Source organism: Phodopus roborovskii, unplaced genomic scaffold (genome assembly GCF_943737965.1).
Source record: "Phodopus roborovskii unplaced genomic scaffold, PHOROB, whole genome shotgun sequence".
NCBI classification, from domain to species: Eukaryota; Metazoa; Chordata; class Mammalia; order Rodentia; family Cricetidae; genus Phodopus; species Phodopus roborovskii.
Genome location: NW_026126433.1, coordinates 8665233 through 8675208, shown reverse-complemented (window position 1 = coordinate 8675208; position 9976 = coordinate 8665233). Strand labels below are relative to the sequence as shown.

Here is a 9976-nt window from a genome sequence, read left to right as displayed (position 1 = left end):
CTTTACCCCCTAATATTTAGCCTCTCTTGTTCTCTTCATATACGCTACACTCTACCCAAACATATGCTTGCTTGCAAAAATATATGTCATACTGGCTAGATTCCACCCCTGAAAGAAAAGATTGTTTTTTTTTTCCCCCTGAGATTGTAACTGCACTAAACATTATATAGTCTATGCATTCTCCTACAAATGTTGTGACTTTATTTTTCTTTGGAGCTGAACAGAACTCACCACTACTCCCAAATTTTCATTATCCCTTCATCTGTTGACGGACAAATAGGCTGACTCCAGTTCTTTGTTACAGTGAAAAAGGCAGAAATGAACATAGGAATGCAAGTATCTCTATGGTAGGGTTTGGTGTTCTCTGAGTATATACCCAAGAGTGAAATAGTGGGGTCATATGGTAATTCTATTTTTAATTACTTGAGGCACTTGGGAGGCTGAGGCAGGTGGATCTCTGTGAGTTCGAGACCAGCCTGGTCTACAAGAGCTGGTTCCTTCAAAACCACAGAGAAACCTTGTCTCAAAAAAACAAAACAAAACAAAACAAAAACAAAAAACAAAAAAAACTAGTGTCAGCAGAGCTTGAATTGCCATGTGAAGGTGTCACATTTCACATCCTTCACATCCCCAAATCTCTCATTCTGAACTGAAAGAAAACAAATGATTCAATCAGAAGCACCTGGCAGCTTGCCTTCCCTCCCATCTCATTGGTGAAAGCCAACTGCCATTTGTTAGCACGGAGTGCAAAACCAATCGTAAAGTGCAAAACCAATCTTAGTGTGGAAGAGAGCACCCACAACCTGAGTCTGAGTGTCTTTTTTTTCCGTGATACCCAAAACACAGGAAAGCTCTGTGGAGACTAGTCTAAGTCTAAAAAGTGTCTGCCTTAGAGCAGTAAGAAATAAAGTCAACTCATGAGCTTTGTTACGTTGTGTGATCGCAAAGGTGGCACCATGGGTATTCACTACATTCCTTGGTCTTTCTCACTGGGCTAGAAGCCAACACTGCACGTTTGTATGTCTCCTATCTGTGTTAATGACAGAGGTTCAGCTCTATTAACCTCACTTAGCTATGTACTGCAGTAGGCTGTGGTTCTGCCTACTGAGACTACATAGTCTCATGTCTCTGATTCCATTCTTTCTAGAACAAGTCTAGGAAAGATCCCACCTTTACCATGTGCCACACCTGCTTGTTGTTCAGAAACAAGCTGTCAAAGTTTGAAGGGCTTAAAAACCTGTTTTACCTCTCAGGGGAAAGCTAACTGTCCTAGTGACTCAACATCTCATGCAAAATTCCCCTAAAACTCCCAGGTGCTAGTTGGACTGCCTGGAAATCTCATGGACTCAGTGTTAGTGATGAGGTGATACAGGGAAATGCCTGGTGCCACATCCCTAGTACTGCCTCTAACTCTATTCTAAATAAGGATGAACACAAGGGAAGGGGTTTTGGTAGAGTTACTCAATTTCTACCAATAAAGGCATTGAAGATGTAATTCCACATGAGAATGGAGAGTTATAGTGAGGACTGCACTCATGGGACAACAGCTGTTACTCAGAGAGAGGAAGTTGCAGCCTTTTGAAACACAACAGGTCAGCATGAACGTGAAGTCTAAAACAGGAATGGCCTGCTCTGAATGTTTGCATAAGCTTCAGTTCTGTGTTCAGTTGACTTCTCATTTTTTCACATAAAAAGACCTACTGAGGAACGGGATTAAAATGTACTAGAATCTTCTAATCACCACGGCCAGAAGGCTGTCTGAATTATAGAAATTCTGGAACTAATGTTGATAGTCTAGTTCTGGAACATTTTTTTTTTTTTTTTAAAATGTGGCACTTATTAAAAATGATCCACTCCTCATAGGTATTAAACATTTTATTTAAAGATTTTAATGTAATGTAAAAAATTATACAAATACAGATTACATTATAGTGAACAAGGAAGATATTCTACATGACAAAAATTAAGACAAATTTCTAAACTAAATGTACCAGCACTGAGGACGTATGGAACTAGACAACCAGTTCAGCCGCATGTGATAAAATGATCTGACCACAGCTTATGCAAAATAAATGATTTCTAAGACACCAGATGCCAATCACTCCACCCACCCACACCGATATTCCCCTGATGAGTATTCTTTTTCTTTTTGGTTTTTCAACACAGGGTTTTTTTGTGTAACACCTCTGGCTGTACTAGAACTCCCCCTGTAGACCAGACTGGCCTTGAACTCACAGAGATCCCTCTGCCTCTGCCACCCAAGTGCTGGGATTAGAGGTGTGTTGCCACCACTGCCCAGCCCTAGATGAGTATTTGAGAGAACTTTTACATAACATACAAAGAATTGGCGTGACACTTAAGGACTGAAAACTAGAACTCAATTAAAAACATTTGCAATAATTCTGTATAAAATACACATAGTAAATCTTATTAAAAAAGATTTAAAAACAAAAAACACCATTAATAATGGCTAGAAGCTCCTCATAGAAAACTGCTCATCATTTGTACAGTATTGGCAGAAAACAGATTTTACTGAGGGTGCAGGTAGAGATGATATGTAACTTGAATTTATTCATTTAAGTTTGTTGGCAAATGCACACAATTCACTCATTACCTCTTCTTAAACTGTTTCACCACAAAAAGCAGACTCAGCCTCCAATAAGAAATATGGTCACACACACAAAAAGAAATGAAATACAATATCCCCAAAGAGCCCTAAGGTAGCCCAATGACATGCATTTTTAAACAAATTCTCAGTGATTACTCTATATTCCAAAATGCCCCAATGGAAACAGCACCACTTAAAAGGTCATAAACATACTGACACTTCAGAATTCTCTACAAGTTTATCAAGCGAACACTGTCTTTTGACTTTAAAAAAAAAAAGTTGTATTTTGGGAAATATATTCCTTAAACATGAAAATGTAATAAACAATTGCTTTCTGATGTGCATTTTTTGGCTGATACCCAACACATACATTTATTTCAGGGAGGGTGTGTGTGTGTGTGTGCCATGGTGTACTAACTTGTGGGAGCTGGTTCTTTCCTTTCACCAAGTGGGTTTCAGCATCAAATCCAGGTCACCAGGCTTGGCCTCGAGTGCCTTTACCTGCTGAGCCACCTGGCTGGTCCCTTATTTGGTTCTGATCAATGGAGGTTTTATTGCTCTCAGCCTAAAGTTATTTGAAGAAAAGAAAATACATGACACAAACCTGGGGAAACTTACACTTCCAATGAAATGTAGCATCCCTCAAAAGATACTTTTTAAAATCATTGTAAGCTCAGCACTAGATAGCATCCCTAAAATTAAATTTTACTGATTTGACAACTGTAGTTTATTTAGATGCTTATTTTAAAGTTCTTTATATAAAAATATTTAAAATAAACAGCGAAATAAGGCTACAATGGTACTTCTTTAAATAAATGTTGCTAAATATTAATAAAAATATTGCAGAGAACTGAAATGCATTCTCTTATGTATTACATCTGTTACCTAAGACACGGACACTTAGTAGGAGCTAGAACTGCGATGTGAGCACACATGTGATATGTAGTTACTCATGTATGTTTTCTGTTGTTCTTCAACTTCACTGTAGACTGTATTAACAGGTCTCAAAAATACAAAAAAAAAAAAATGCACTTGGGGGAAGGAATCAAAAGTAGTTAGGATATTCTACTTAGAAGATAAATTATTTTTCTGTATACTAAATAATAAAATATATATATGTACATTCTGCTTCCCCTGGATGAATGGAATGCTTTAAGTTCAGTAAGGAGTAGAGGACCTCCTCACTATTCAACTGTAGGATTCTTTCCTAGTAAGAAAACATGACCACTGTTCTTTCTGCTGCTACTTTAAACTTCTACTTTTCCCTTTATATGTACTGAAACTGTCCATTCATGTGCATTCTGGGCCTTTGAACTACATGTATTAGCATGCTGGTTTTCACTGAAAAGGCAAGCTCAGATGCTAACCCCTTATTCTAAAAAAAACAAAAATTTAAAAACAAAACAAATCACTGTGCCAGTTTTTCAAACACAGGTACTAATTTAGACTCCAGTTCTTAATAAAAGGAGTCAATTGTCTATCAATTTGGTAACTGAAAATTTATAGGATTCTTAAACTCAGGAACTCTGAAACTTGTAATAGAAGATGCACTGTGAATTACACTCCGCTACATGACTGAGCCTTCAATTGACTCAACACAAAATGACAACAACTGTGGGAGACAGATGATGTAATCCCACCGTGTGTCACAAGGTAACAGAGGCTCTCTCTGAGAAGCTGTGTTATTTCCTTTAACACAAAAGACAACTTCCTTACTCATTACTAGGCCTCTGGAGAGCAAGCATAACTAAAGTTTGACATGATTGTCAGGAAGCTAGTTTTAATTTCTTAGCTCTACTTAGCTATATGATTCCTATCATCTATAACAGGATACTGAGAGATTCCTGTAGGTGACAACACCAAACGTTAACTATGACCAGGCTAGCAGGTATCCATGCACTAAATGACAGTAAGCAATGCATAGCTGGAAAGTGAGGGTCAGACACATTCTTCTGCGGACATCAAAAGAGGGTTGATATACTCAAAGCCTTCAAATTCAGACTGGTCAATCTTCCTCACGATGTCACTGTTGAAAGAAAAATCAATGTTTTCATTATAATCAAGATTCTTTCAGCCTTTAAACAGTGAAATACAACTAAAAAAAAAATAGGGCTAAATGATATAATTATGAAGGGAAAACAAATTCTTAGATAAATCATAAAGTGAGTTCTAGAAGAACGGGGAGAGGGGAGGAGGGAGGGGCAACCAGGAAAACTAATAACCCCACAAGCAGCCTTAGAGCCAAGAGGGCTCAGAATCAGACTGAGGATTTTTAAAAATACAGAAAATAAACAATCCCAGTCATTTTTAACTTTTACCCTAAACAGTACTCTTAATTAAGGTAACAGCCAGATCTAAATGAACATCCAGTTCAGCAATCACTTCAACAGCCAGGCAGATGGTGAAGAGAAAGGGGAGGAAGTTATCTAAAGGGCAGGGCAAGAGAAACAAGTACACCAAGAGACCTGGGACAGGGGAGGGGGTGGCACCACGTCACACTGGACACCTAGCTTAATACACAGCAAGAATACCTAAAGTGACAAGACACAGTGCCAAGCACAAAGCAGAGCTCCATCCTCAAAGGAGAATCACACACTGGAAAGCCCTAAGAGAAAGCAGTATCTGCCAAATTTCATGTGTGTGCATGTGCGTGTGCGTATGTGTGTGCGCGCGCGCACATGTGCACGCTCCCATGTACATGTATCAACAGCAGGTGGCTTCCTCAGTCACCCACCTTACTTTTTTGAGCAGAGTCTCACTGATCTGGGTGGATGGGGTAACAAAATCTGGTTCCCCAGCATCTGTGCATCCTGAGTACTAGGATTACAGACATGTGCCATCACACTTGGCTCTTTATATGGGTGCTGGAGATTTCAACTCAGCTCCACCTACTTGCATGGCAAGCACTTTACCAACTGAGTCATCTTCTAAACCCCACTGTCTGCTGAATTTCCTATAGTATAATCAAAGCCCTGTTCTAACCACACCTAAAAAAGGAGGGCGACATCAAGCTGGAGAAATCAAGGCAGCCAGCGTTCATTATACAAGCACGTGGAATTGGAAAGACTGGTTGGTAGGTCTGGAGAAATGAAGAAACTATCAGGGTTGGACTCAGAATAGAAGGGTGCTAAAATGGGAGGTGTTACAGGAATGACAGTGATGCTACATTTAAGACTCTAATGATGTTTATTTACACAAAGGGATTTCACCTCCATTAATCAAAGATCTAGTGGCATTTCAGGTGTTTTTGAAAAAAGTGAGAAGATTTCAATGGTAAAATGACAGAGGAAATTAGAGACATAAGCCAGGAGAGATAGAGCAGGACACCCACTATTAGGGAGTGGTAAATGACAGACTGCTCAAAACACCTTTTGTGTTTAAGTGATATGGCTAAACGCAAAGCAGGAACTAAGGGGAGGTGAGGGTGTGGATAGCTGTGACCTGGGAGATTTCTGATTAGGGTTGAAGAACTACAACAGTCCTTTATGAAGGGCACTGAATAGCATGCACAGTAAAGGGATGAAGGCATCAACTAGTAGGCTGGTACTATACTCTTGGCATAATGTGAATGAGACTGCATCTAGGATTAAGACAACAGGATAAGAAAAGAAAGCTCAGATCTAAGTGCTAAAGGTAAACACACAAAGGCACCTCAGCAGTGGGTATTGTAGAATCTGGTGGACAGGAATAGGTGTTGGTGCAACAGGCAGACATAAGGCATGACATAAACCAAGGGACAAAACAGAAAAATGGATAAAGGTCCAGTTATCTGAGGTCAGGCGGATGTTAAACAGATGGAAATGCTCAGGAGCATCACAGAGAGGCAGCGGCATGCTCAGAAACCACCCTCACTTATTCTTCACAGGAGCCTTGTGAGGTAGACATGAGGAGGAACAGGACCAGAGAGGTTATGCAATTCTATAGAAGGCTGCACAGCTGGTGAAAATGGTGAAAATGACATGGACTTAAGGGTCTCTCTTCTGCTGAACTCCTGTTCTCTCTAACACAGTTCTGTCAGGAACGATTGGTACAGCTCTCCCCTAGTAGACAGTGAGTTTCGTGTGAAACCAGGCTATTTTGATCCTCCCTGAACGTCTAGCACTCAGCATAATGCCTTTTGCTCCATAGCCATTTGCCTACTTAGTAGTCACTTAAATAGCTCCATCCACCATACAGGACCAGCTGACATCTCCAAGGTACAGATGAATACAGCAACAGAAGGTTGCCATGCACAGAACCCCAGAGCATCCTGGTCTCAGGGGATGGGGAAAAAGATGACAGACAATTGTTTATACAGACATACTGAACTAGGATGGCACTGTTCTGAATGCCATCCCTTTCACAGATGTCAGGGAAGATGAGGACTAAACAAATAATGCCTTGAAACTTTGACATTAATAAGTCAACCTTACCTGCCAAAGTTTAAGAATCAAGTTAATCTACAAATGTCTGTGGTAAGAAAACACAAGGCAGGTAGTCACTGCTGACTACCCTGACAAGAGTCTGGTGGACACTGCCTACTCCTCTTTTACTAAGAACAATTTCTTTAAATGTCTGAAGATGAAAGGAATGAAGTGGCAAAAAAAAAAAAAAAAAAAAAAAAAAGTCGTGCCTCAAAGAAGCGCTAAGATACTGTGTAACATACTGTGCAAAAGCAAAACTAAGTGTACCTTCAGGTGGGAGAGGTTTGCAAAAATGAAGGCCGAGAAGCAATGAGATAGCTGGGAGGGGTGGCCTCCAGGTGGGGGCCTTTCCCAGCAGGAGGCAAGGAAAAGGCCCAGAGGAGTGAGGCCCAGTCCTGAGACACAAGGCCTGAGGTCACAGTCCTGAGACACAGGGCCTGAGGTCACAGTCCTGAGACACAGGGCCTGAGGTCACAGTCCTGAGACACAGGGCCTGAGGCCACAGTCCTGAGACACAGGGCCTGAGGCCACAGTCCTGAGACACAGGGCCTGAGGTCACAGTCCTGAGACACAGGGCCTGAGGTCACAGTCCTGAGACACAGGGCCTGAGGTCACAGTCCTGAGACACAGGGCCTGAGGTCACAGTCCTGAGACACAGGGCCTGAGGCCACAGAGTTGAGAAAAGAAGGTCACTTTGAAAGGCTGTTGTGAGAATTAGAACAATGCATACAAAGCAACAGTGCATATAAGCACTGTTAGAGTTTTAAACATCATAACAGACCCAAATACCGAGCAACAGAATGGTTACATATAAATTATATAATATTTTCATAAATAATTAAATAGCCTTATTCCAAAAGAAGTTTAAAAACACCTTGGTGTGTGGAATTACTTACTCATCATCTGGAGTGAGCTGGACTGGTTCATTAGTAAACTGGGAATCAAAATTATCCAAACCAAATTCTCCAGAAATGTTTGGCTTAAAGGGTGGCACCACCTGCTTTTGCTCCATCTAAAAGGACACACAAATGAAAGCTCAGAAACGCTGCGGCTCTACACTTACTTGGCTCTCCAAGTCTCACCAGGCATGCTGCTATACAATCTCAATAGCCATGGCCACATATTAATCTGAACATTGGTATCAGCCTCAATAATATTACAAAATGCTCCAGTACATTAATATTCTGTTTCTCTCTAAAGCTTTTCTTTGCTTGCTTTTTGGTTTTTCAAAACAGGGTTTCTCTGTGTATAGCCTGGCTGTCTTAGAACTCGCTCTGTAGACAGGGCTGGCCCCTCCCTCCGAAGTGATGGAATTAAAGGCATGCACCACCACACTCAGCTCTCTAAGGCTTTTTATAAGTACTATACTGTATTCAATTATTTAAACTATAAACCTTAGCTTTTCAGTAACTTATTAACATAATAAAAGTTGGCCCTTGGTTACAATAAAACCCAAGCAAGGAAAACAAAATTTACTTACCATGTCCCAGTCCACATTTCGGAAGAATGGGTGTCCTTGGATGTCAGCAAATCCAGTTTGAGGGTGACAACCCAATCGTTCCTTTGGGTCCTATGGCAGAAGCAGCATTAAGAGCTAAATGAGTGAGATTCCCATATGATGCCTTTGTTTAAGAAGTTGCAATATCTAGCTATTCTTAAAAGCCTATCACCAGACCCAAGTGAGTCATCCAGAGCTCACAAGAAGAAAGCTTTCTTCCTGGCTCATCAACATATCGTGGCAGTAAGTGGAGAACAGGGCACCAGACATGTGCTTGCCTCTAAGCCCAGCATTGGAGAGGTGGAGGCAAGAATATCAGGAGTTCAAAACCACCCTCTGTTATACAGAATGCAAGGTCAGCCTGGGCTACATGAGACCCTGCTTTTAAAAAGGTAGCACACTATCACCACTCTTTGCCAAAGAAAGAAAGTGAGGGGAAATAAGGGGAGCATTTAGCTATTTCTTTCTCATGGACCAGAATTCTGTCATTAAGAAACTTCTGAACGTTATCACACTTAGGTTTAGTTCAGTCAGTGTCATAGCCCTATGCTTGACTACAGCAACAAACCCTAATTTGTCTAAGACAATGAGAGCAATTATCTGATCACTGGACTGAGTTGGAGGCTGGACCTCATAAAGCCATGGCTTTTATTCTTACTGTGAAATAGAATGTTTCCTTTCTCATAAAGGCATTTTATTTTATAAATTAGCATCTCTCCGCTTCATTTCTTATTGTATGAAACATAAGCTTTCCAGTTTAAATCTTCCCTCACATAAAATGGCCATCCAGGGGCCAGAGAGATGGCTCAGTGATTAAGAACATACTAGCTGCTCTTCCAGAGGATTTGGGTTAGATTCCTAACACCCACATAGCAGCTCACAACCAACTCTAACTCCAGTTCCAGGAGATGTGATGCCCTCTTCTGGCTTCTTGTACACCAGTAATGCATGTGGTACACAGATATACATGCAGGCAAAACACCCGGACACATAAAATAATAGCCATCTAAACTAAGTGCCAATTTCCAATTTTATTAAAATTTATCCTTATCTGCTCATGGAGGTAAATATAACCCATTTTCCGCCTTCATTTATTTGAAATAAAATTTATGAATCATAAGTTCACAATCTTAGATCCTAAACTCTCCTGGTGTACCAACTACCACAAGCAATTAAGATGCTATTCCATTCCCTCTGAATTTTATCTAAATATGGGTTAATATGAAATGGATAGAGAATACTACTGACCACATGTTCAAAAAATTAAATGGTGGTAAATGGTTTTATGGATAAAAATACATAAAAACAGAACTGAAAATGCAGGTATAGCTGATCCTAAAGACTCCATTTTTCCTCCACTGATATATGTATCACATTAAAAGCAACAAATCCAATATCTAGCTGAGGGTAAATTATATTGGCCATGTGGCAAGGATAATCAGGTCAGGATTTGATCATGTCTCTGGT

At 40.3% G+C, this 9976-nt stretch overlaps 1 protein-coding gene across 2 annotated transcripts in view; it reads right to left on the bottom strand.

Annotated features, from left to right (window-relative positions):
- Positions 1–1860: 1860 nt before the first annotated feature.
- Positions 1861–9976, bottom strand: part of Prkci (protein kinase C iota) — a 58510-nt gene continuing 50394 nt past the window's right edge. For both annotated transcript variants that reach the window (XM_051185868.1, XM_051185869.1), the window contains exons 16-18: positions 8492–8581; positions 7908–8023; positions 1861–4634 (exon numbers count right to left, since the gene is read on the bottom strand). In XM_051185868.1, coding sequence (XP_051041825.1) covers positions 4547–4634; positions 7908–8023; positions 8492–8581 — 294 coding nt within the window. In that variant the 3' untranslated portion in view covers positions 1861–4546. The remainder of the gene's footprint in view (positions 4635–7907; positions 8024–8491; positions 8582–9976) is intronic.